Raw genomic sequence first — 24,731 nt, 5'->3', positions numbered from 1 at the left:
ATATGAACTCATGATAATGACTTTATGAAATTAAGGTCTTCAGTAATATCAACACATCTCCACAGAGTGAACCAGGCAGGCTGCTCTAAGACAATGAATTCTTTAATAACCGGCATGGAAATCAGGCCGGGAACCGTGTTCCCCGGGGAAGGGAGAAGGGACAGATGTTGCAAGATGATAGCAATGGCAGAAATCTTATCTCCTTTATTCCTGTCCTAAGAACATGCTGAGGAGTTGGCCACTGGGTAAGTCCCACAGCTCCCTCGCTCTGGAGTTTTGCCTGTGTGCTGGGAGTATAGACACCATTCTACCCAAGAGACATCTGGGTGAGACCCGGCAGGTAAACAGCAAACTGTGAAATGCTGACGTTATCATTGCAAGGAGAAGCTGGTCCCCAGGAACACAAATGACAGCCAGCCAGCAGACTGATCCCACCTGAAACTGACAGTGTGAGGGAATCTGAGTCTGGGGAGGGACCGTGGACATTTTAGTCTTTTGGGCGATCTATTTAATAGGATATCTCAGGAAGCCCATAATTTATTGACTTAACTGGTATCATTGAGGGGACTTACCAGAAAGCCATATAATAATGCTTATCTCCTGCATTTCCAATTGATGTCAGTCAACAAAATACCAGCGTGACTTGGGGGAAGCAGTCCATACTATTAAGAGTCATCTGAACCTGTAGCTTGTCCAGTGATTGATTTTTTTCCCTCCATTTTTATCAACCCAAGGCCCATGCTGTTAAGAAAACGGAGGCTCAAACAGCCCTACCATAAGGGGAAAAACATTAGTAATTTTTATTTCCCCAAGCTGTCCAAGGCCAAGTCCATGTCTTGATTACTTAGCTTGATGTCTTCCAGGGAGTATGTCTCATTCCAAGGAAAAGAATCAAGACCTCTGTACAAGGACATCATTTTCACATCAGAGTCCTTGCCGTTGGCCCAGCGCTCTGTCCAAAATGGAAACGGCCCAGAAATTCACAAAAGGGAATGAACAGGCTGTTCTAAGCACCCCAAAGCCGTTCCGAAATCAACAGAGTTGACGTGAACGCCCCTAAGCTGTTATCAGAATGACACTAACTACCAGAGAGAAGGTTAGAGCTAGTAGAGGATGAAACTCAACAACAGTGAGAAAACACTGAATAAACGAGCAGGATCACTCTCTACTCACACGTGCTGAAGGTTGCTGTTCTTCAGAAATGCCTTGTAAGCCACAAATTTTAACCCAGAATCCACAATTGTCCTGCAGAAGACACATAACGGGCATTCACGTTAGAGCTAAGCAGCAAGTCACCTACCCGACCACAGCAGAACGCAAGAAAGGCTCCGAGGTAATGTACATGAGTGGTGAGTACTCACAGGCTTTTCAGTCCCACATAAGCTTCAACGTCGTCTTCATTGATGATTTCTAGCCTTTTCTGATTTGCAATGAAACTGTAACAAAGCAGAAAGGAAAATGGGGGTGACTCAGAATGCAGGGGAGAACACGGAATAACGGGTAACTTCCACGCAACCTTACCAAGGAGTCCCAGGAGTCCCTTCGGCACCACACAGTTATAGTCTCCTTTTATGATCTGTTGTTGGCTCTTTGAGAACTTAGTACAATTTATTTTGATCATGTCACCGCCCCCCATTCCACCAGCTGCCTCTAGACCCCTCCAACCCTTTCTTTCCAGTGAAGGCAACAATTAAATTGACCAGATTTCACCAAACGCCTCATCATTTATCACTTTCCTGCCTAAATTTTTCGGTTTTCCTCCCCTTTTAAAGGTACCACCACTATTCAAAGGTGAAAATGTGTCCTGAGGTGTAAGAAAAGTCACGGTTCTGCACATTCCAGGAGACACAGTCACTTCCTCCTTTTATCTTCTAAAACAGGAAGTGCATTTCCCCCACATCTCCCTCCTGTGCTTTGCTTGGCCAGCATTCTCTCCTTCTGCCTTTGTCAGCAACAATTCCAATATTTCCTTTGATGAACCACATTCCACAAGCCCCAGGTGGCCCTAGTGAAGTCTCAGTAGGAAACTATCTTTCCTCCCCAGCCCCCAAGGCTCATAAATATAGGAGTTAACAAGGACTCTGGCTAATGACAGAATAGTCCCTTGGCCATGATGATTGGCTGACAGACATGCATGTGACTTCAGTGAAACTCTCCCTTAAGATTTAACACTAAGAATCCTGGGACAGGGGTGTTGGGTCTTTCTCGTTCTCTAGACTCATAGCTGAAGAATAACACAAGCCTAGGGCTTCCAGCAGGTAAATTTTCTATCACAAGGAAGAGGCCATCCAAGAATGAAGTCAACAGGAAGAGAGCTAATGAGACGTAAAAAGGAGCAATGTCCTCAAAATACTACCTGGGTCTTTGGATCTGGCAATTTCTGAAACAGACATTACTAACCTATTTGATCTGGATTTCTGTCATGTGCAATCAATAAAGTCACCAAATAGTGCAAACATAGAACCATTAAAACTACCATCCTGGAGATTTTTGTGCTCTGCTTTGTGTGATAGCTATTTAAGAACCTATCTCTATGTTCTTAGGTCACAATCCTTTTGAAAACAGAATTGTTTCTATAATTCTTGATATGCATCACAGCTCCAAGGTTAAACAAAGAAGGCAGTACATAGATGATGGATAGGTGGATGATAAATAGATATATGATATATAGATGACAGATGAATGGATGAGAGGCGAATGATGTACGGATAATAAATGGGTGGATAATGGATGGATGGATGGATGGATGGATGGATGATGGGTGGATGGATGGATGGATGGATGGATGGGCAAATGGGTGGATGGATGGGTGAATGGATGGGTGGATGGATGATGGGTGGATGGGTAGATGGATGGATAGATGGATGGGCGGATGGGTGGATGGATGGATGAGCAGATGGATAGATGGATGGGTGGATGAATGATGGGTGGATGGATGGGCGGATAGATGGATAGATGGGTGGGTGGATGGATGATAAATTGGTGGATACTGATAGATGGATGGGTGGATGGATGGGCGGATAGATGGATGGATGGGTGGGTGGATGGATGGATGGATGGATGGATGGATGGATGGATGGATGGGTGAATGGATGGGTGGATGGATGATGAATTGGTAGATACTGATAGGTGGGTGGGTGGGTGGACGGGTGGATGGATGGATGGGTGATGGCTAGATTGAGCATGTATTTGGATATAGACAAATGAATGTATGTATAGATGGATGGATGATGGAGGATCGATAGGCAGTTACAAAAGTACTGCAGGAGTCATGGTAAATCTTCCGTTGTCCTCTTTGAAAAACATTAAGATGTATAACATGTTAATTAATCCACTAGAGCCAAACATATAGCTCTTCCACTAATAATGAGTTAAAATGAAATAAATGTCTTGAGTAATGACACATAACATCACCCAGAATCTCTATCAGTCCCTACCCAATAGGCAAAAGAAAATGGTAAGATGAATAGTAATAACTTGGGCAAATTAGGGCTGAGGAGAGGGTAAAGAGCTTGCTGTGGAGGCATGAGAGACTGAGTTTATCTCTAGAACCCACATGAAAGTTGGGGGTGTGCACCTGTAACCCTAATTCTGTGGGTATGGAGACAAGCCAATCCCATGGCCTGCTTGGCCAGTCAGTCTGACTGAAATAGCTAGCTCCAGGTTCAGTGAGAGACTGTGCCTGAAAAAGCAAGATAGAACACAATAGAGAAAGATATCCAAAGTTGAGCTCTGGTTTCCACACAAGCACACAGAGGTAAGCGTGCCCTCTGCCCTCGCACATATGTACAGATAGACCACACAGAGATACACACACACACACACACACACACACACACACACACACACAAGAAGAAATGATAGGACAGAATTAGGACACATTAAAATTAAAATTGAATGACTGTGTATATAAATGACACCAATATGAAAATCACTTTAAAGGGAGCCGCACAAACACTACATCAGAAACCGAGTCTTCAAAACAGGCCAACCACTTCCCAAACTCTCAGACTCCTAATCCAGCCCTTCACAGGACACAAGACAGAAAGTGTGGCTAGTCCTTCCTCTTCCTATCCACCACAGAAGAAGGAAATAATAGTTCAAGACCTGAACTGAAACGCTCAATTTTTGACATCAAAATTTAAGAAATGTTTCAAAATCATCACATTTTGGAGACGGCTCTTCCAAGAATTTCATTGCACTAACATTTTCAGTAAGACCACAGTGACCCCATTCTCCTCAGCGAGCTACACTAAGACCTGGATTCCAGAGTGTAAGTATTTTTAGCATTCTCTTTGTGCCCCAGCAGCAGGGACGGAAGGATCAGTGGGGGAGGCTTCTTTGGACTCGCCACTGGGGCATGGGACAAGCCCACCTTTCCGTGCGCCTGAGTTAGCACGGTGCCAGCCATCCTTCTGAACCCTTTCCATTGCTTTCCTCTCTGTAGGGGTCATCACTGCATTCTCCCTGATCAGGCAAAACACTCAACACCCTGGGTAGGCATCTGAGCAACATCCACAGCCAAAACATTTATCTTCGCTTCAACCTTTCTCTTGGTTGTTTGTGCCATTTTTAATTGTTTATTCCGTTTTAGCCCAGAGCTTAGATTACATGTGACCCAGCTGTGCTCAGTAAAACAAAATGAGCACAAAGAAAGCAGAGACAACATGACAATGAGGTAAAAAATTAAGGTTAAAAAAGCACCGATTTAGCCAGGCATGGTGGGGCACGCCTTTCATCCCAGTCCCTGAGAAGTAGAGGCAAGTGGAGATTTCTGCAAGCTTGAGACCAGTCTGACATACATAAATGAGTTCCAGGACAGTGAGAGCTACATGGTGAGATCCTGTCTCAAACAAAACGAAACAAAACAAAAATCAAAAACACTGACTTGCTAGAATTGTCTAATTTTTATTTTTAAGTTCTTTGGCTGCAAATACTCAAGAAAACAAGAGGACCCGTTTTGTCACTGATTCATGCACACTATTCAGGACACAGTGAGCAGCATCCGGCACAGCAAAGGATGGCTGTTCGTGGACCTAACACCAGATCAGTTTTTCTCAAAGGCCATTCGATATTATAAAAATGGCCATAGAGTGTGAAGAAAGGAATGCTGGGTTACATGGCCCTGATCAAAGAGACAGACTGTGTCCTGAGTGGGCAAAGCACACCTAGCAGTTAATGCTAAGGTTGCTCCTGGTTCTTATCTAAGTAAAGTCCACTGCCCAGCTTCTAGCTGTAAATTACCCATGTCATCTACCCCTACGAAGTTCTGCTTAGAACTGGCTGTTCTTCCTGAAGACACAGACTCGGTTGCCAGCACCCTCATCCTGGCCTACAACGCTCTGTAACCCCAGTTCCAGGGTATCCAGTGCCCTCTTCTGGCCTCCGTTGGCATGAGGCATGCTCATGGTGCACAGAAATACATGCAGGAAAAACACTCACATGCAAAAAATAAAAATAAATAAATATAAAAAAGAGAAGGGTAATTCTGCTTAGTTACCACCAAGTAAGGAATTGTAAGTAGAGGGGAACCAGTGAGGGAGACTTCCAGGCAATCCACAGAGGGACACCAAAGGGGCCAGGATCCCCACAGGAAGCTACTCACCCTCTGGGATTCTGAAACACACAAACAAATCAACACTGTCATATTTTTCTGTCCCCACTAGACTGCCCAGGTGTCTAACATCTGACACTGACTCCTTGCTAATGACATGGGGAACTCCCTCACGCTATCAAGAAGGGTGTGACTGGGAATAACCACTCTGAAGGGCACAGTGCCAGCATTCCGCAGAATTATAAGCTGGTACCGTGTGAGGTCCAACAATTCTACGAGTAGGTAACACCCCAGAGAAGTTCTCACACATATGCACAAGAGAGCAGATGAAGGAATGCTCATGTGGTTGTGTTGCTGCTTTCCTGGGATTCCAGCACACAGGAGGGGAGGCGGGAGAGTTTCTAGTTCAAAACCACCCTGTGTTATCTAGGGAGACTTTATCCAAAGAAGAGGAGGAGGGATTTTAAAACAATCAAACGGATGTTACAATAGAGTCAGAAGCCAGAAAATATGCACCCATAAAGATAACAGGAACTTTATGAAGTAAAATATACTAAATCAGTTATATATATACATACATGTATATATATGCAGAAAGACATCTCCATGCAAAGTGTTGAAGGCATCAAAATTATACACTGATAGACACATTCGAAACAACTCACTTACAAGCTTAATGACACCACTAGTGTTTGCAGTGTGTGTGCAAAGTGTCAGAAACTGAAGGCGATGAAGGTTACCTAGGGCAGGGAGAAAGGGCTTAGGATGAATAAACAAGCTGTTATGTGGTTTATCTGATTAAATCGAGGCCCTAGTTCTTTTTATAAAGAGAGAAGATTTGTAAGAGACAAAAGACGTGGCATCGGCTCTTAATCCCAGCCAGTGGAGGATGTTCCTATGAGAAGTTTTTCCGCTTCACGAGGAGGAAAGGAGAGGAGAGAGGGATGTAGGGGACGGCGAAGGAGGGAAGTGAAGGAGCCCAAACAGGAAGAGGAGGAAGAGAGGAGAAGAAACAGGGGTAGAGACAGCCATGGAGTGAAACCCACTGCAGAAAGCCTGCCCCCCCCCCATCCCGAGCTTCTCCAGGGCCTGGGGACACAGCCAGCTGACCTAGGTTCCTAGGTCTGCAGATGGCCCCTTGTGAGCCTTGCACTACCTCCTGGTGACTTACACCTGACAGTGAGGGTCTCCAGCCCCCCCCAGCATGTCTCCCCAGAGACCTTTCTTTCCCCCATGGCCCCTGGCAAGTGCTGCGGAGCCCTGAGGCCATGGTCTTGGTTTCCAAAAAGGCCTTAACTCCCAAGGAAGCATAGCAAGGGCCAGGAATTTGGCAGAGATGTGTGAGAGCTTTGGCCATGACAACCCCCAGCTTCTTTGATCCCCACCCCATCCCTGGGGGGGCCCAGGATTCTACAAAGCTGGGAACCCAGGGGCTTTTTATCCCAGGGCCTCCTTTCAGCCCAGCCTCCCAGGACTTCACAGGAGGCCAGCATAACAGTTTCTCCCAGCAGGCTCACAGTCAGCCACCTTCTAATCACTAGGACTGGACAATCCAATGGTTCAAATGTGACGCTCCATAGCAATCCTCTCAGCTCCTTGAGCCCTCAGGTCTCTCACCCCTCCCCCACACCCTTCAGGTCACTACTGGCCTCCGCCCTCTCGGGGTGTCCATGACAAACCTTCCTCCCTCCTCAGGTTCAGGACTCATTTCGGGACCTGATAGGTGAGCCTTGCTCCTTACCAATCTTTTTCACACCTCACAACCACCCAACTACCCTAAAAACCAGACCCCACATGCTCGGGCTATCAGAAAATTCCCCAGCATCTATTACAGGCCTGGAACACTCCTCAAGCAGCAGGTGGGTGGCACCCAAAGTGCCATTTCCAAATCAGGGCGTGGTGAGTCCACCCCATGGTGAGGGCTCCCAGCACCCCAAAGTGTGTGTCTAAGGCTTAGAAAAGAATGCTCCCTCTTGAGCCGACAATTCTGTATTTCTGCCGCCCCATCTGACACCCCACAACCGGAACTGTGAACTCCCCGAGTGTAAGGTGTCCTGTTTGTCACACATATGGCCATTTTCCAGCATAGAGTAAACACTCGTGAACTGTCTGCTCTCAAATGCAGACAGACACCCTCCATCTGGAGAAGCCAGACGCACGTGCATGCCCGTATACAGCAAGACTCAACGAAGTCTTACAGATACCAAACAAAGCAAAGAGAGGCCAGGGTGGCAATTTCGAAAGAAACATGTGTTCCATTTAAAAGTGACTTTAGGGACTGGAGAGACGGATCAGGGGCTGACAGCCCCTGCGGGGGACCTGGGTCTGCTTCCCAGTAGCTACATAATTGCAGGTCCAGGGGATCTGAGACCCTCTTCTGGTCTCTGCAGGCACCCAGCTCACCCGTGGTACACTTATATACAAGCAAGCAAACACTCACACACATAAAATGAATACATTTAATTTTAAAATTTTAAAGTGAAATTATAATACTAACGTACGGCTGATCCATACCAACTCGTCATATATTTTTCCGTGACCACAGGTGAATACTTAAGTGGACTCTAGTCACTCTACTTGAGAGAGAACAGCAGATGCTCTCAGGTGGACGGCGTTTGATAAGCCACACATAGGAGGTTCCTGGCAGAGACGCAAGCACCTGCCACGGGCAGAGATTTGAAGAAAGGAGACGCAGAACAGACTGGAAATGCACATATGTGCATACACACATATGAGTGACTGGCAGCTTAGCTGGAGTATGGGCTTTGATGTCAAGCCTTGAAAGCTGACAAGCAGCTCAAACACAAGTGCGGTCAGTCTAGAGTGTCACCTTGCACTGTTCCTGGCGCTCTCCAGTCTCAACCTGACATTTTTAGGGCTTTGCTAAGACACTTTCCTCTCTGTGGGCTTAGGGAAAAGGTGGATTTTTGAGAAGTAGAGGAATTAATATTCAGAAAACTCCACGGGGATGGCTTTGACTTGAAGCCTTCCTCAAAAGGCTACGCCTGGCATTTTAAGTGACTTTGCATTTTCCTTTCAGTCATCAGATAACCCCAGTAGGAGACCTCCCCAGCACAAAGAGAGGCCCTGTGCAGGTTCTTTAATAAACACTACCTAAAAAATCATAAACACACTGGTATGAATTCCTGATGCCCCAGACACCCGCCGCTTCACCTCCAAATAGGTAGATGATAGATGGTGACCAACAGAGATTGAGTGCAGTGTCTGCTCCCCCTATGCCCCAGCCACCAAGCCTGGAGCCATGGGCTGGGACACTTCAATCGGACAGAGTTCTCTCTGCCACAGCATCTTTTATAAGACATACAACCATTTCTCAACCCCCAGGCTTTGTTGAGTTTGTAATAAAACAGAGCTCAACGGTAGAGTTGGGAGACAGGGTGTCAATAGCCATGGGAGATGGTGAGAAAGAGGGCTAATTAAGCACTACTGAGGTTGGGTACCCGTGCTAGTTACTGACAACCTGGTAAGCCCAACCCGAGACACGTCTCCAGTGCTCACATCTGCGACAGAGCCACACGGACTCAGCAGTGTTTCAGCGCTCTTCAGTGAGAAAAGTTCCCTCAAGTAATAATGGACAAAAATCATTGCCCTCTGCATCTTTCTCTGAGTGTCTGAAGAGCCTGTCTGTGACCACCAGGGAGCTTTCCAACAAGGGACAGCACCGTCCATCATCAGAAGGCTTAGCTGTGGGTGGTAGCGTAAGGCCTACCAAAAACACATCATCATCTACCAGGAAAACGTAAGCTTAACAGAGTTACTACGTTGTCTCCCACGCAGATTTAAGACTAAAATCTAGCCAACAAGTGATGTGCCAAATCCTAGAATCAGATCACAAGGCTGCAGCAAGCCACGAGGTCTTGACTTCTTTCTGTTGCTGTGATGAAGCACCTACCCAAAGCATCCTAGGGTAGGAAAGGTTTGTTTCGGCTCGCAGGTCCTTACAGTCCACCATGTAAGGAAGCTGGGGCAGGAACTGAAGCAGGAACTTGAGGCAGAAATGATGGAGGAATGCTGCTGGCTGCCTCTCTGCTGCCTCACTCTGAGCTAACTTTCTTGTGCAGCCCAGGACCGCCTCCATAGGGGGCGATGCTGCCCACAGGGGGCTGGCGCCATTCACATGGGTTGGATTCCTCAGCTGAGGCTTTCCACCCAGGTGGCTCTAGGCTGGCTCACACTGACGATAAAAACCCGACTAGGGCGCCATGCCTCATCCTGATCTGCCCAGTACAGCATGCTTTCTCTCTTATCCTTTGATGTTTCACTAGTCACTAACACTTTTAAATTAGAAATTTACATATCGTAAATCTGTACCTCCCTCTCCTTCCAGACACAATAAATGAAACTACTCCAGTATTCTAGATCGTGTGGGCAATTAGCTGCCCCACCTCCAGGGATCTGAGTGTATTTCTGCTTGTAATTTCTTGACTGATCTCCAGGGATCTGAGTGTATTTCTGCCTGTAGTTTCTTGACTCTAAGGATCTGAGTGTATTTCTGCCTGTAGCTTCTTGACTGACCTTGGCTATTCCTTCACTGCCTCCTAGCAAGGTTTTATGATACTGATTTATTCTTGGTTTTAATCTCCTCTGAGACATTAATGCCCCATGCACTCTGCCTTGACAGGAGTTGCCTAGAGATCCCTAAAATGAGCCTCATCCAATAAAATGACAGAGAAAGGACAGTAAACACCTTACTTTACAAACAACAAAGTACTTCCTGTTATGATACAGTTCTGAAATCTCCCCAAAGGCCAAATACAAAAGGTTTGCCAGCGGGTACGCTGGTGTGGGACGTCCTTCTGTACGGTGCAAACGTGTGTTGTTTTCATTGGTTAATGGATAAAGCCGCTTTGGCCTATGGCAGGGCAGAATACGGCTAGGCAGGAAAGCCAAGCAGAGAGACAGGGAGAAAGAAGACAAAGGAGAGAGAGAGAGAGAGAGAGAGAGAGAGAGAGAGAGAGAGAGAGAGAGAGAGAGAGAGAGAGAGAGATGCCAGCAGTTGCCTGAGGAGTAAGATGCCAGAGCATTACCCAGTAAAGCACACAACACGTGGTGATACACATATCAATAGAAATGGGCCATTTAATGTGTAAGAGCTAGCTAATAATAAGCCTGAGCCATTTGCCAAACAATTTTAGTTACTATTAAGCTTCTGAGTGATTATTTTATAAGAGGCTTCAGGACCAGGTGGGACACAGAAAAGCCTCCAGCTACAGTATGCCTGGAAGAAGGTGGTGCAAGCCTTGGGAGGTGGAGCCTCGTTGGAGGGAGTCAATCCCTGTGGATAGCCAGCCCCGTCAGGAGCATCTCTGCTCTGCACACCCTCTCACACTCTTTCTGCCACGACGTCACCTACAAAATAATCCTTCTCTCCATCTAACTAATGGCATTGCCTCAGGTGCTGTGTCCGAGCAAAGAAAGCTGATTAGCACACTTTTCATTTCTTCCAGAATATCTAGAAACATCCTCTGTCGCTAAGAAGGAACAGAACAAATGGACACAGCCAAACATAAATTTAGTACTTCGTGTGGTGGTGAACAAATCCCAGAAGGATTAAAAAAGCAGATTCTTGGTGATAATTTCCAGGCTCCAAGGAACATGCTCTAACCTCGTCAGGCTTTGTCTCTGGCAGGTCACAGCAGCCTAGCACAGCCAAGGGGAGGACAAGGCTCATCAGGCGGCATGACATAGCTCTGAACCATGACCGCTGGAGGACAAAATGGTCCTAATGCTGAATGATTAGCAAAAGAGTTGCTGAAGTTCCTGGTTAAGCCAGCATATTTATTTGGGACAAGTGGTTCAGCGGGAACTTGCGTGAAGCATAAGTGAACTCATTTGGAGATTTGGGGGTGCAGTTCACAGCTAATTCATCCTGGCAGGTGCACAGGGGAAACAGCCCTCTCAGTTTGGAAGCACCACAGGAGCCAGAGAGAGCTTTCCTATGGCTGCAAAAGCTGCTGGGTCACAGCTGCTCATGTCGGCCAAAACTACCTCTATTGCCCTGTTAGCACAGCTCTGTGTCTCCATGGTGGCTCCAAATTCTGGGGATGTCACATTGCTGCTTCCCAGCATGCCTGGGTTTGCCTGCTGGTTCCTTTGCAGCTCATCTTCGAGTACAGGCAGGGTGGCTTCCACCTGGATGAGCACGCAGCCTGGGCTGCTCAGTCTTTGTAAAAAGATGTCAGTCCCCACCATCTGCTTGTCTGGTTTGCAAGAATAGACTAGAATCTGGCCTTATTCAACCAGAGAGATGAAAACTTTCTAGGCTCCAATCAGAGAAGACAAGCTCAAAGCAACACAGGAGAGCCCCTGTCAGAGCTCCACTCAGCACAGAACAGGTGGTGACAGCAGTCTGAGTTTATGACACGCGTGACCCCAGTGGGCAGTGACAGGAGTCTGAGGTTATAACGTGTGTGATCCTGTGTGGGCCGTAACCGGAATCTAAGGTTATGACAAGCTTGGCCCCTGGAGGATAAACTCTCCATCCTCCTTAGCCTCTGCAGACTCTGTGCCGCTGTCATGCCCCTGCTTTCTCCAGAAGAAACTGACATCCACCCATGGATCTTTGTAAAATCTGTGCACTGTGTAGCGATTGTCCTTGCAAAGAAATTCCTTTCCGAACAGGGTGCCGGCAAAGCTGCTTGCCGGCCGGATTAGGAGTCCGTCTCCTTCCTGATAATGAGATTTTCTTTTCACTGCCAGGAAGTAGAGGACAAATGCTGGACTCAGTCGTAGTAACTAATCCGAGCATTCGGGGGAGGCGATGCTCTGATCTCTCTCTTGTCTTTGATCCCTCGTTTTCTCCTGGTTTTACCCTGTTAAATTTATTATGTAAATTTATCATCAACTCTTCAAACTAGTGAGGAATTGCTTGTTGCGTTTCTAGTATCTATTCATTTAAAAAGTATGTGACCATAACACATAATTACTTGATCTTAGAGTACGACAATTTTACAGGACACATACTGATTACAAAATGAACATTTCACCAGAAGTTGGGTCTACCTAGAGGGTTCCAGGTATGCCAGGGCTACACAGCAGAACCCTGCCTCAACTTCTTTTCTTGAAACTTTGATGCCTATGCATGAATTGTATTTTTGTTTGTTTGTTTTTCAAGACAGGGTTTCTCTGTATAACAGCTCTGGCTGGTCTCGAACTCACAGAGATCCGCCTGCCTCTGCCTCCCAAGTGCTGGGATTAAAGGTGTGCACCACCACCGCCAGGCGAATCATAATTTTAAATCCCTTCTCCTCTCTCTGTTACTTCAGGTAAACCAGTGAGTGCCATTGATGATCCCCGAGGAAGACAAGCCAATGAAGAGCGCTTCAGCCTGCATGAATCACAACAGAATAGCTCTGGAAGCCATGGGACTCTGGGCTAGACAAGTCACTCCACACAGGCAGAGGCTGGGAGCCAATATCCTCGCCCCAGCTTCAGGATAGGTCAAGCAAGGCAGAGGGAGATTGAGGGGTGAGTAAAAACCGTCAAAGGAGACGTGGGAATGGAGAGGACTTCAGGTCTTCGTGAGCGTCTGTCTCTACGCGGCACACACGGGCTTGCGACTAGCGGTAGCGAGAGTGGGGGTCAGCATTCCCAGGTTTCCCTACCGCGCCTTGGGGTCAAACGACAAGGGTGCTCATGGGAGTGGTCCGGGGTCAAACGACAAGGGTGCTCATGGGAGTGGTCCCAAGTGTTAGACGCTGCTGCGCGACCGTGATGTGAGGAAGTTACTGTGCAGAAGGAGGGACCTGTGTCTACGGCTTTTAAACAGATCCTGTGTAAAATCCCTTATTCATGGAACATGATTATTCAAAAACCACATTTCTGAGCTAGCTGCATCAGTCATGGCAGAAAGTAGAAGGGTTGCTGCCAAGAGATGTGGAAGCGGGCATGGGTCCGGCTGCTCGATGTGCACGTCCGGGATCGCACACGGCAAAGACCTCTGCATATGGACGCTGGCCTGGCGTAGCACAGGGGTGTGCAGAACGCCAGTGGGCCAAACATTCAAAATGCTTGGAGAGCATATATTTCTGTAGAAGACTCGTTACTGAAAAATAATATAAGTGGGGGAGACTGGAGAACAAACTCCAGAGTTCAGAAGAGCAGCTTGAAACCTGCTGAACAAAGTGGACGTGGTCTACTGGACGCACAACAGCTGTAGAAAAAGACCGTGACCTGAATACCGGCCGCTATGCTCGCCTCTTGCCTGCTCAGCACACAGACGGTCAATGCCGCCAACAGCTAAGCACACCGGGTGGCGCGAGAGGACCCGGAAAAGTAGCCCAGGGGCATCCCACCGCGCAACAAAGGGATGGACGCCATTCACTCGAGCCTGCGCTCTCAGCCACAGCACCGGTTCAAGGTCAAGGGAAGTTCTCTAGCTACCACGGCTCTTTCCCGGCCTCGCAAATGTCCCCACAAAATACGGTCGGAGGCAGTCAAAACCTGAGCGTGATGGGTAAAACCGAGTCCACAGACATCTGCTGAATTCAGCCTCGCCACGCCCTGCAGGAACGGTTCCCTGGTTACCCCCTTTCCCAATGAAGAGGCAGAAACCTGGAAGGGAATCCAACTGGTGCAAAGAGGCGGAGGCTGCCTCGCCCACTCCTTAGAGGATGCAGCACACCTCCTTCCTTGCCGCAGTGACCACACCCGGAGAATGGAGGGGGTGGGGGAGGGGAAGGCGCGACCTTGGTCATCTTCTTGCCTATGCTATCAGAGCCACCTCAGTCAGCATGGCTATGATCAAGAAATCTGATGACAAATGTTGGAGAGGAACCCTTATTCACTTGCTAGCTGGGGGTGCGAATTAACACACCCATTATGGAAGTCAAGTTTCCTCAAAGGATAAAAATAAAATTTCCACATGTCCCAGCTATTCCACTCCTGGGCATACGCCCAGAGAGCTCTGTATCCTACCAGAGATATCAGTGCATCTTGTGTTTTATTGCAGCTCCGTCTATGATGGCGAGGAAAGGGAACCAACCGACATGTCCATCAACAGAAGGATGGATAATGTATAAGGTATAATGTATAAGGTGGGACAGCATTCAGTTCTAAAGGCAGACAAAGTCATAACATTTGCAAAAAAGAAAAAAAAAAAGAATCAGATAGACTTGGAATGTGTACTATCAACCTGAGGCCACCCAGGCCTAAAAAGAAGAAAGCGTGTGACAGAAGTGACGATGAATGATGATGAATGATGGAATACAGGCAAAAGACACGTGGGTCAGCAGAGAGGGGGCAGGAAGCAAACTGGTTTTTTCCAGTTTTAACCCCGCGGTGTCCCTTCCCTTCCCTTCGGTGGCCAGCAAGTGCATAAAACTGTATCTGACGGCTATCGTGCAAAAGTCTAAGAGGGGCCGGGCAGTGGTGGCGCACACCTTTAATCCCAGCACTCGGGAGGCAGAGGCAGGCAGATCTCTGTGAGTTCAAGGCTGGGCTGGACCGACAGCCTCCAAAACAATACAGAGAAACCCTGTCTCGTTAAAACCAAAAAAAAAAAAAAAGTCTAAGAGGAGCTCACAGCTCCGGTGCCCCACTCTGACTGTACAGAAGATGCCAAGAGCGTTTTGGGACTGGGCAAGTGTCTGATGCGGCTCCCTCAACCCTGTGCAACACTTACTATGGAGCCGTTGCTTTTCCTCTCTTAAAAAAGAAGGGAAAACGGGGAGAAGGGAACTTTCCATTAACATGAGGGTTCTCCTAGTGGTGGAAGGCAGGTTGGGGGAGGAGAAGAGTGGAGACCGCACCCTCCCCCCAACCCCCCACCCCCTACCCCCACCCTCCCCCACCCCCGTGCTCACGCTGTCCTCCCTGGGAGCATGGCTTACGTGTGTGTCACGTCCCTGAAGTTTGAGTAGCACAGCGAGCCCGCTGCATGCTCTCGGGAGATTCACCCCACCACGACACTGTTCTAGAGCATTCTCCCAGCTTCACACCACAGTTGACACCTGTTAGACAAGCTGGCCCACAGGCCCTTAGCTCAGGGGAGTGGCCCACATAGCTTGAAGGGACTCCTTCCATGTTCTGTCACCAGATTCCTCCACCTGACGTTATGGGGGGGCAGGGTCAAAGGACAAGAACAGGCTCCTACCTGAGTCATGCCTCGCTTCTTGGCCAGGAGTCCAGGTCTCAGAAACCCCTCGTGAACAACATCAAATCTACCACTGAGGCCCACAGAGGCTTGATCTTTTGAGTCTAACCTCCCAAGAGTAAACCATGCCATGGGCATGCACATTTCTAGCCACGATGGTGAACACAGAGGTCTTCCATGGTGGTGTACTGGGAAATCAGGTGTGATGCCTAGATTGTTGGCGCATTCTGTGTAAGGTCCCATGATTGTTGAAAGATGGGTACGGTGGTCCAACTGGGTAAAATGAAGGCTTTATCTGTGCCTTGAATGGCTATATTAATGGTATGGCCTATCTCAATACCCAGAATACAGAAAAATCCTAGAGAAGACATGCTTAAAATACATTTGTGGACTGCTAGTCAGGCAGCGGTGACACACATCCTTGATCCCAGCACACAGGAGCAGAGGCAGGGGGATCTCTGTGAGCTCAAGGCCATCCTGGTCTACAGAGTGAGTTCCGGTACAGTCAGGGCTATACAGAGGAACCCTGTCTTAAAAACTCGAGTGAATGCCTTAGCTTATACATACATAGACATATATCCCGATACACCCATAGGAAAAAAGACAACTCAGTCATGAAAATGCTCATCACTCTTTGAACTGAGCCTGGATGAATATAAAATGAAATAAAGGGGAATAACTGGCCCCACTAATCTCAGGGTGGGCTGGGTAAGCTGTAAGCCCAAAGCCAAGGTTCCAGGGGAGAGTTCCATTGGTCTGTTCGCTTTTTTGTTTTGTTTTGTTCTGTTTTTCTGTCAAGAGAGCAAATCCTTAGAAGAGTAAATAAGATAGCTAAAAAGTTAAATTCCATAGGGTCCCCCAACTCACCATGAGACCTGAGACTCTACCAAAATGAGACCTTTCTTAACAGAGGTCAACATTACAGGCACTTTGTTAATGAAGTCCACGCATTCCTTTTGAAATTCTTAACTTCCAAAACCCATGGGGAATCTAAATATACGAAAGCATATATTTACGTATAAATATATAGCATTATATAAACATAAACAAATGGATGTTATTTAACTCACGGAGGAATTATCTGTTTGGATCTTTCAACACCATCTGTTCACCTATAGATCCCTTCACTCTATTTCTAAAAGCTTTCCAATCTCATATGGCTGTTATTTTATGATCAGTTCTGTAAACAACTATAAAAAAATCTCTCAGATGCAAAATAATGTTGATCACGATAAATGCAAAAGAAGCCCCATGCAACATCCACAGCATCAGCCCCCGATGCATCTTGACTGCAAAGGCACAAACACGAGTGCTCTCCAGGTAGGGTCATTACACTGCCCCCAGCGGCGTGTATTTCTGATCCTAACATTGGTGGTCCTTTGAGAAACGTGAACAGCCTCTGCTACCTGCACTACACGGAGCATAAATCACACCTGAACTCTCATTGGAGCATCACCTTACATGTGAGGTGCCACGCGTGCTGCTTCAGGGAACGCTGCAATTGATCCAAGAGGCTACCTGCTGATGCCCATTGCACGACACAACAGGCACAGCTCTTCATCATTGCGCCTGTTCACTGGAGATCCAAGGTCTTCCCTGGATCCATCTCTGCTCCCCCTTTCTGCCCCTGTGGTCCCTTATCCTCCCGTCTCACCCCTGTGGTCCTCCTCGTTGAGTAAATGTTCATCTGGCCTCACCAAGCCTTGGCCTTTGCCCTGCCCACAATCAGTTGATTTCTGATTGTGCACAAGCTAACACTGTGCATTTTAATTCTGTGAAGGTCATTTGTATAAATAAATACCATAACCTAGTAGCTTTAGAAAACTCACATCTAGAGATTTACATATTGATGGCTGAGAAACCCATTTGAGTACTCTTACTTGGAATCCTAAAGGACAGATGACAAATAGAGATGATAGATAGATAGATAGATAGATAGATAGATAGATAGATAGATAGTGGATATATAGATGATAGATATACAGATGATAGAAAAATAGATTATATATGATAGAGATGGATGATATATAGATAGATACATAGATGATAGGTAGATAGACAGAGATAGAGAGATAGGCGATAGATAGACAATTGATAGATAAATAGACAGCAGATCTATGGGTGCATCTCCTTGTCTATGTCCAATGTATTATAAAGACCAGAAACAGGATGCATAGTTATCCTATGCACAGCTACCAGATAACTGTTCTCGTGCAACTTATATCCCAGTGGGGTATACAGTAGGTACACAGAGTGCACTGGGGATGCCATGTGACCTTCATGTGACTGGGACACATGATGGTCCTATAAGAGCAGGGGAGGATGTGGCCTAGATGTTAGAGGAGAATGGGAGACTTAAAGATAAGGAGGGTCAGCTGGGAGTAGAAGGCAGGGGGCAGGGAGCTGGCTGCAGGCCATTGTGGGCAGCCAGGAGACTCTGGGAATACGTGAGAAGATGAGTTGGTGCTGAAATAGCAGAGTGGTCGTATCTCGGCACTAAAGCACTGACCACACAAAGAGCGTGACCAGAAAAATGGTACTGAATCTAGGACACGGAGCTTCTAGGGCTGATGATGAAGAAGTTCTGTTTTGGGCAGGGTGAGAGGTAACAATGGATTTCATTCTTCTACAGGCAGAAAACCAGTTTTCCCAGCACTATTTGTAGAAGAAACTTAGATACAGTGTACTGATGATCCAGTCTTCACACCCAAATCCCCCACTGCACCATTGTGGAAAAGTCTTCCCCTATGTCATCATGACTAGGGATGTCCACTCATCATGACTAGGGGAAGACTTGTGTACACACAACCATGGCATGCTCATAACATCAGGCCCAAAGAAAAGGTAGATTTTATGTCTTTAGTAGGGGATTCCAAGGCCCCAGACACAGACCGAGAAGGAAGCGTGCCATCTTCAGGTAGGTACCTCCTGCTGTCTATTGAGACTTTCCTTACCTCGTGTGAATGAGCACAGTTGAGGTGTGCAGAGTGAAATCCTCAAGCTGCCCAGGACGTTCCCAGAGCTAAGCCCTGTCCATCACTCGGGTCTTCACTGTGGTTTCGAGCAGGGAGACTGCCCTAGAACTGGATAAATACGGGGTGTTGCCCTGGCTAGTTTTGTGTCAACTTGATGCAAGATAGAACCACTAGGAAAGAGGGGACCTCGAGTGAGAGAATGCCCCTACCAGATTGGCCTGTGGGCATTTTCTTCGTTGATATTTATGGGGGGGAGTCCAGCTCACTGTGGAGAGCACTGCTCCTGGACTGGTGCTCCCTGGGGTCTGTAAGAAAGTAGACTGGGCAAACCATAAGGAGCAAGCCAGTAAGCAGCGCTCCTCCAAGGTCTCTGCTTCAGTTCCTGGCTCCAGGTTCCCGCCCTGACTTTCCTCAGTGATGGGCTGTGATGTGGAAGAGTCAGAGGAAACAAACCCTTCCTCCCCGGGATGCCTTTGTGGTGGTGTCTATCACAGCAACCGAAACCCTAACTAAGGCAGGTGTATTTCTCAAGAGTATCCAGTGGGGCCACCAGGCTGCTCAGACAGCTTTGAAGAAAACAGAGTGGTGTGCATAGCTCAGATAGAATCAAAGCTTAAACACATTAGGTGAAAACAACCAGGATTCAGTACAGTGGGTATAAACAGACGTATCTGTGTCTGTGCTACCAGCACAAGCAGACTATTTCTGGAAGCAAGGAGAAACAGACTGAGATTAGAGAGTAGTTGCATTGGAAAGGGACCGAGAGACTGAAGATTGCAGCACCAGTTAGAAGAGGAGCAATGTTTCAGAGGACACCCGTTAATGCTGCTTGCATGGTTTATAATATTCAACATTGCTTTCTCAAAGTTAATCACCAATAAAATCACATATAATAAAATTAATGCATTTCAGAGAAAAAAATGTAAAATCGCCCAATGGAATTCAAAGGGCCCTTGTATAACATGAATAAATAAAAGACCCAGGGACTGATATTGGGGTTCAAGCTTCAAGCTGAATATCAGAACAGCAAAGCAGCCAACCACTAACTTCTTACCTCTACCTCAGGCTGAATGGGCTGATCCTGTCTCCAGGAGCTCTCACCAAGTCTCAGACTGTAACCTCTCCTCTGTATGGCTGACAATGCCTCTCTGAGACCGTGCTTCTGTCTTACATACTTCCCATGTGACTCCCACAGCCCAGGGGAAAGGGGCTTTAAGAAGGAAATGACGAGAAAGTCAAGTTCTGCTAGGAAGTTCCTACAATCAGGGCAGAGTGCTACGGTTTAAGAATTTCTGTCAGGAAGGGTGTGGAGGAACACACGTTACTGGGGACCCGGATCAGTTTTAAGATCCAGCTTTGGCAGGGCAGGGTTCCTAGCATGTCTAGCTGTGCCATGCTGTCCCCAGTGACACCTGTGGAGACTCTTTAGCCCAGATGAAAGAGTTTGATGAGAGGAAAGATATGATTTGATCCTTGCTGGCATGGTTGCCTTCCATCATCATTGTCACAAAAGGTGAACCAAAGAGACAGGTGAGGTTAGGAGCACTCCAGAGCCTGGCCCTCAGTAGACCAGACATGTGTCAAAAGTGCTGTCAACAAACACACAGCAGCAGGTTTGGATTAGCAATCAACACTAGAGCCAGCAGGCGTAAGCTCCTGGAGTGCAGGTAGATAATAGCACAAGTTAAGAATGTTACCCCTTTAATCCCAGCACTCAGGAGGCAGAGGCAGGCGGATCTCTGTGAGTTCGAGGCCAGGCTGGACCGACAGCCTCCAAAACAATACAGAGAAACCCTGTCTCATAAAAAAAAGAATGTTACCCCTCCACTGGAAAGGTGGGGGGGATCTCGGTTACCTCAGTGGGATCCACACGAAGGACACTGTCCAGTGCAGCAGAGGACTGGCTTGACAGGGGTGACTTAGAGAAACCCTGCATGTCAGAATTCTGCCACCCGTATTACCACAGCAGGCTCTGTTAAATAAACATAAATAGCAGAACAACGACAACAAAAGGGCACGCCAGTGTAAGACTGACTGACCAGAAGCAAGAGTTTCCTTTTAGGGTTGGCATCCATTTAAGTCCCTACTCCCAGACCCAACCCTGAAGCTGCTATAAAGGCCAGGTGGTCACCGGATCCCAGATCCAAAGTTGATTCAGACGAACTGGCAGTCCCAAAGGGGCCAGGCGAGAGTCACTCGCTCTGGTGGTTTCAACATGCCTTGGACGTTGTTTCTGCTGCTGTCCCAAAAATACCCGAGACCAAGCTGATGTGGGTTTGCAGTTCTCCAAAGCCAAGGGCATGGCCAAGGCAACTGCATGGTGCCTGGTGAGGTCTCAGGACAGCCATACAGAACAGAAGTAGGTGGAGACATGGGTAGCCAGCCGGACCCATGTCTACAGCTACCCACTTTCATTGTAGTGAATGCGGTCACATGATCCCTGACTCACTCCTCCAGAAAGACCTCAGTTCATCTGTGGGGTGTGGCACCACGGTCCGCTCAGCTCTCAGTAGGCTCTGCCACCCCTTGCTAACACACAGGGGGACCGAAGTTCCAGCACAAGGACCCCTGATGTCAGGCCTCATGCAACCTCTGTCAAAGCGCATAGAGCATCTTCCTGTAGAGGGCTTCTTTCTTCCACCTACACCAGGCTCCTTTACCTATTTTCTGTGGTAACCTTATTCAGCCCCAGTCCAGCTGAAAGCGTGGTGGTCTAAATCACAGGCCACCTACCCAGGAAGAGCAAAAAAAGCAAGCATTTGCCCACCAAATACGCCCCCCGACCCCGTGTGTGTATGTGTGTGTGTGTGTGTGTGTGTGTGTGTGTCTGTCTGTCTGTCTGTCCGTCTGTAAATACGAAGGTGCTGAACAGCCACACATGGGAAGAGCCAAAGACCTAGATATACTCATTAGTTTGAACTGCTATAGACAAAATACATGTGAAGAAGTTGTGTTTGACAACACAAGTTTATTGTTCATAGTTTTGAAGTCCAGCAAGACCGAGACCAAGGTCCCAGCAGACGCAGTACCTAACGCGGTCTATCCACCACAGGTGGCACCTTCTACACATATCTCCACATTGTGGAAAGGACATCTGATCTCTCAAAGGTCTCTTTTGAAAGGGTGCTCCTTCTATTATATGAAGGGTCTGCCACCTCCTGGCCCCACCGCTTTGGGGATGAAATGTCAACATATGAATCTCTAGGGGTGGGCGTGAACATCCAGGCCATAGAACAAGGGACACAAACCCTTCTGTAGCCCCCTAGAGGAAGTCCTACGATAGCTCTGGAGGGAAACTGGATCCAACGAAAGAGTAACTGTGGTTTTCCTGGCTTGCTTGGGTTCTCAGTGCAGCTGGCTGAGTGTGTGGTTGTGTGGGTGGGTGGCTATTTAGGCAGTTTGTTGGTGGGTTGGGTGGTTAGAAGAATGGATGGGTGGGTGGCTGGCTGTTTGTGTGGGTGAGTGGTTAGTTTTAGTTTGTTGGTGGGTTGGGTGGCTAGATGGATGGGTGGGTGGGTGGTTTCTCGGTTGGTTTGTGGCACTGAGGACTGAGCCCACAGCCCTGGGCCTCCGAGGCATGCCTTCTACCACTGAGCCAGCTCCTCAGACCAGGTTGTTTGTTTTTTTGGAGAGAGGAGGTGCTTGGTTGTGTTTTATTTTTATTTTTTAATCATACCCTGCCAGGGACTTTAAAGGTCACCATGTCAAGCTCTCTTGCTCACACATAACAAATGAGTAAGGCAACTTCAGCAGAGAAATACGGCCTGTGTACAATGAGGGAGACCACGTTTGGCTATAGTTCTCTCACCTCACAACAAGGGATCTGGAGTCCACAAAGTAGAAACAACCCCCATGACAAGGCTTAGGGCTTCCTGACATATTTAAATATTTATTTACTTGCTTACTTATTTGTAAATGTGAGTGAGTGTGTGTGTATGTGAGTGTGTGTGTGTGTGTGTGAGTGTGTGTGTGTGACAGCTGGCAGGAGACAGTTCTTTCCATGGGTCCTGGGGATCAAATTCAGGTCCTCAAGCTTGGTAACAAGTCACCTTAACTACTGGGCCATTTTGCTCTTTCATCCTTTTTAAAAGTATATTTTTCCTATTCTTTAACATTGCACTTTAACATTGCACTTGCACTGTATTTCACAAGTCATGTGAGAACCCAAATCCCAGCATCCTTTGACCCAGAACAATTCCCATTTGTATTGAAAGCTCATCAGAGATTCAGAAGAGAGACTAGCATTTACAAACTTCTCTTGGATATGTCCCATTGGGTCATAGGCTAGCAGGCAGGACAAGAACTGAAGCGAAATTAAAAGAGTAACTCAGCTCAGCTAGCCCTCCATTGCCAAGAGTTTTGTAAATTGCCATAATTCAACCTGAAGGATCACACAGCGAAGTTTCAGCAGAGATTCGTGTATCCCCAGCCACAGGGCTCTACACGAATATCATTCTGGGGTTACATGGGTATGCAAAAGACTCCAGAAAGGTTGGGGTTCTAGAGGTCAATTGATCTTTATTTGAAATAGAGAAGGAACTCTAAATAGAGGGTAATCAACAGCCTAGCCAGCAGCTCACATTTCCAAAGACGAAAGTTTTGGGAAGTTCAGAGCAAAGCACGGCTGTGCCACTCTCTGACACACAGGTTTTCGGGGATGCACCGCCGACTCTGAGCTCCTTCTCTCTTACCACTGCTGAGGCAGGACTGGAGCCCCACCCCTAGCTGAGGCTTCCTGGAGCCGCAAAGCCAGGAGAAACACGTCTGAGCATTAAAGCCAAAGCTCTCCACTTATGTGGAGGCCAGAGTCCTGGAGATTGGGTAACTAGTGAGTGATATCTGGGATGGGATCCCAAAAGTCATGGCTTCCTGTCTCCATGATGGACTGGCTCTGAAGCGCCCGAAGAGAGGACTTAGTGTCTGCACGCTGTCTTTCTTTGGAGAGATGTGGTAACTTCTGGAATACTTAGGCTCTCATCTCCAGATCAATATTTATGATTTCCCAATCTCTTGGACACTCCAGAGAATGAAGTAAGTGGTGGGGGGAACCCTGAGGGTGTGGCTTCTTTGCCTTTTTAATGGAGATCGACCAGCAATCAAAGGTGGGGCTAAAATTATCAAACGGTTTCAGTGCTCAGGTCTCTGCCGTCAGAGGCAGCAGAGCGAGATTTGTATTTTAAAATAGCTTGACAAAGCAGATCATGAAAAATGACCAATCAACTAGTAATCTATAGTTCTAGGCTCTTTAGTGCTCTCTCTCTCTCTCTCTCTCTCTCTCTCTCTCTCTCTCTCTCTCTCTCTCTCTCTCTCTCTCTTCCCCACACATACACACCAAGCAAAAATTCTGCTGTCCATAAACAATCCTCCTCTCCTGCACCCCCTCACTGATTTACGGTAATCAAGAGGCACTGGATTCCAACATTGGGCTGGCAGACACAATGCCACATTCTACTCCACGGCTTTTGAACCTTCAAGAAACATTCTAGAGATGAAGAAAACCTATTGTAGCCTAAAGAGGATGGCAATGTATGGTCCCCAGTAATGACTTGATAAAGTTTCTGTCCCTAACAGATAAGCAATAAGTTCAAATCATGGAAACTGACTTGCTACTTAAAGCAAAAAAAAGTAATGTGCCAAGGAGACATTCAGTTTTTTCTTCCCCAGCTAAACCAAAACTCTGGGTTTCATTCTTCAATAGTCTAGATACGGTCAGAGATGTCAGAGATCATATGGACTGTTCCTTGAGCGTCCGTCCGGTCAACCATTGGCTTTAGTCAACAGCTTTGCCAGGGGACGGTGAAGAGGATACAACAAATGGCTTATGGAATGGAGACAGCCAAAGACCTCAAGCAGACCTTCACGCAGCTGGAGGGAGCTCTGGCCACGCTGCTTCAGCCTCTCACCACTTGCTTGAAACAATGTATAACCCAGCTCTCCTCTTGAGTCTGAGCACTCTGAATTCCCACAAGAAGTATCACTTTTCACAGAAGGAGAAAATCAAAACACATTTTCCTGCACATTCAAGGATGGGCGGTGGGAGAAAGTAGGGTCAGAAGGTTCACGGGGCTTTCTTGTTGTTTTGCCTGCA

At 47.3% G+C, this 24,731-nt stretch overlaps 1 protein-coding gene across 7 annotated transcripts in view; it reads right to left on the bottom strand.

Annotated features, from left to right (window-relative positions):
- Ntrk2 (neurotrophic receptor tyrosine kinase 2) overlaps window positions 1-24,731 on the bottom strand; it is a 337,851-nt gene that overhangs the window by 307,121 nt on the left and 5,999 nt on the right. For all 7 annotated transcript variants that reach the window (XM_005078411.4, XM_013119299.3, XM_013119298.3 and 4 more), the window contains exons 3-4: window positions 1,362-1,436; window positions 1,174-1,245 (exon numbers count right to left, since the gene is read on the bottom strand). In XM_005078411.4, coding sequence (XP_005078468.1) covers window positions 1,174-1,245; window positions 1,362-1,436 — 147 coding nt within the window. The remainder of the gene's footprint in view (window positions 1-1,173; window positions 1,246-1,361; window positions 1,437-24,731) is intronic.

This window comes from Mesocricetus auratus, unplaced genomic scaffold (genome assembly GCF_017639785.1).
Source record: "Mesocricetus auratus isolate SY011 unplaced genomic scaffold, BCM_Maur_2.0 Super-Scaffold_100013, whole genome shotgun sequence".
NCBI classification, from domain to species: Eukaryota; Metazoa; Chordata; class Mammalia; order Rodentia; family Cricetidae; genus Mesocricetus; species Mesocricetus auratus.
Note: the sequence above shows the minus strand (reverse complement) of the source record. Positions and strands in the feature narration are given on the sequence as shown.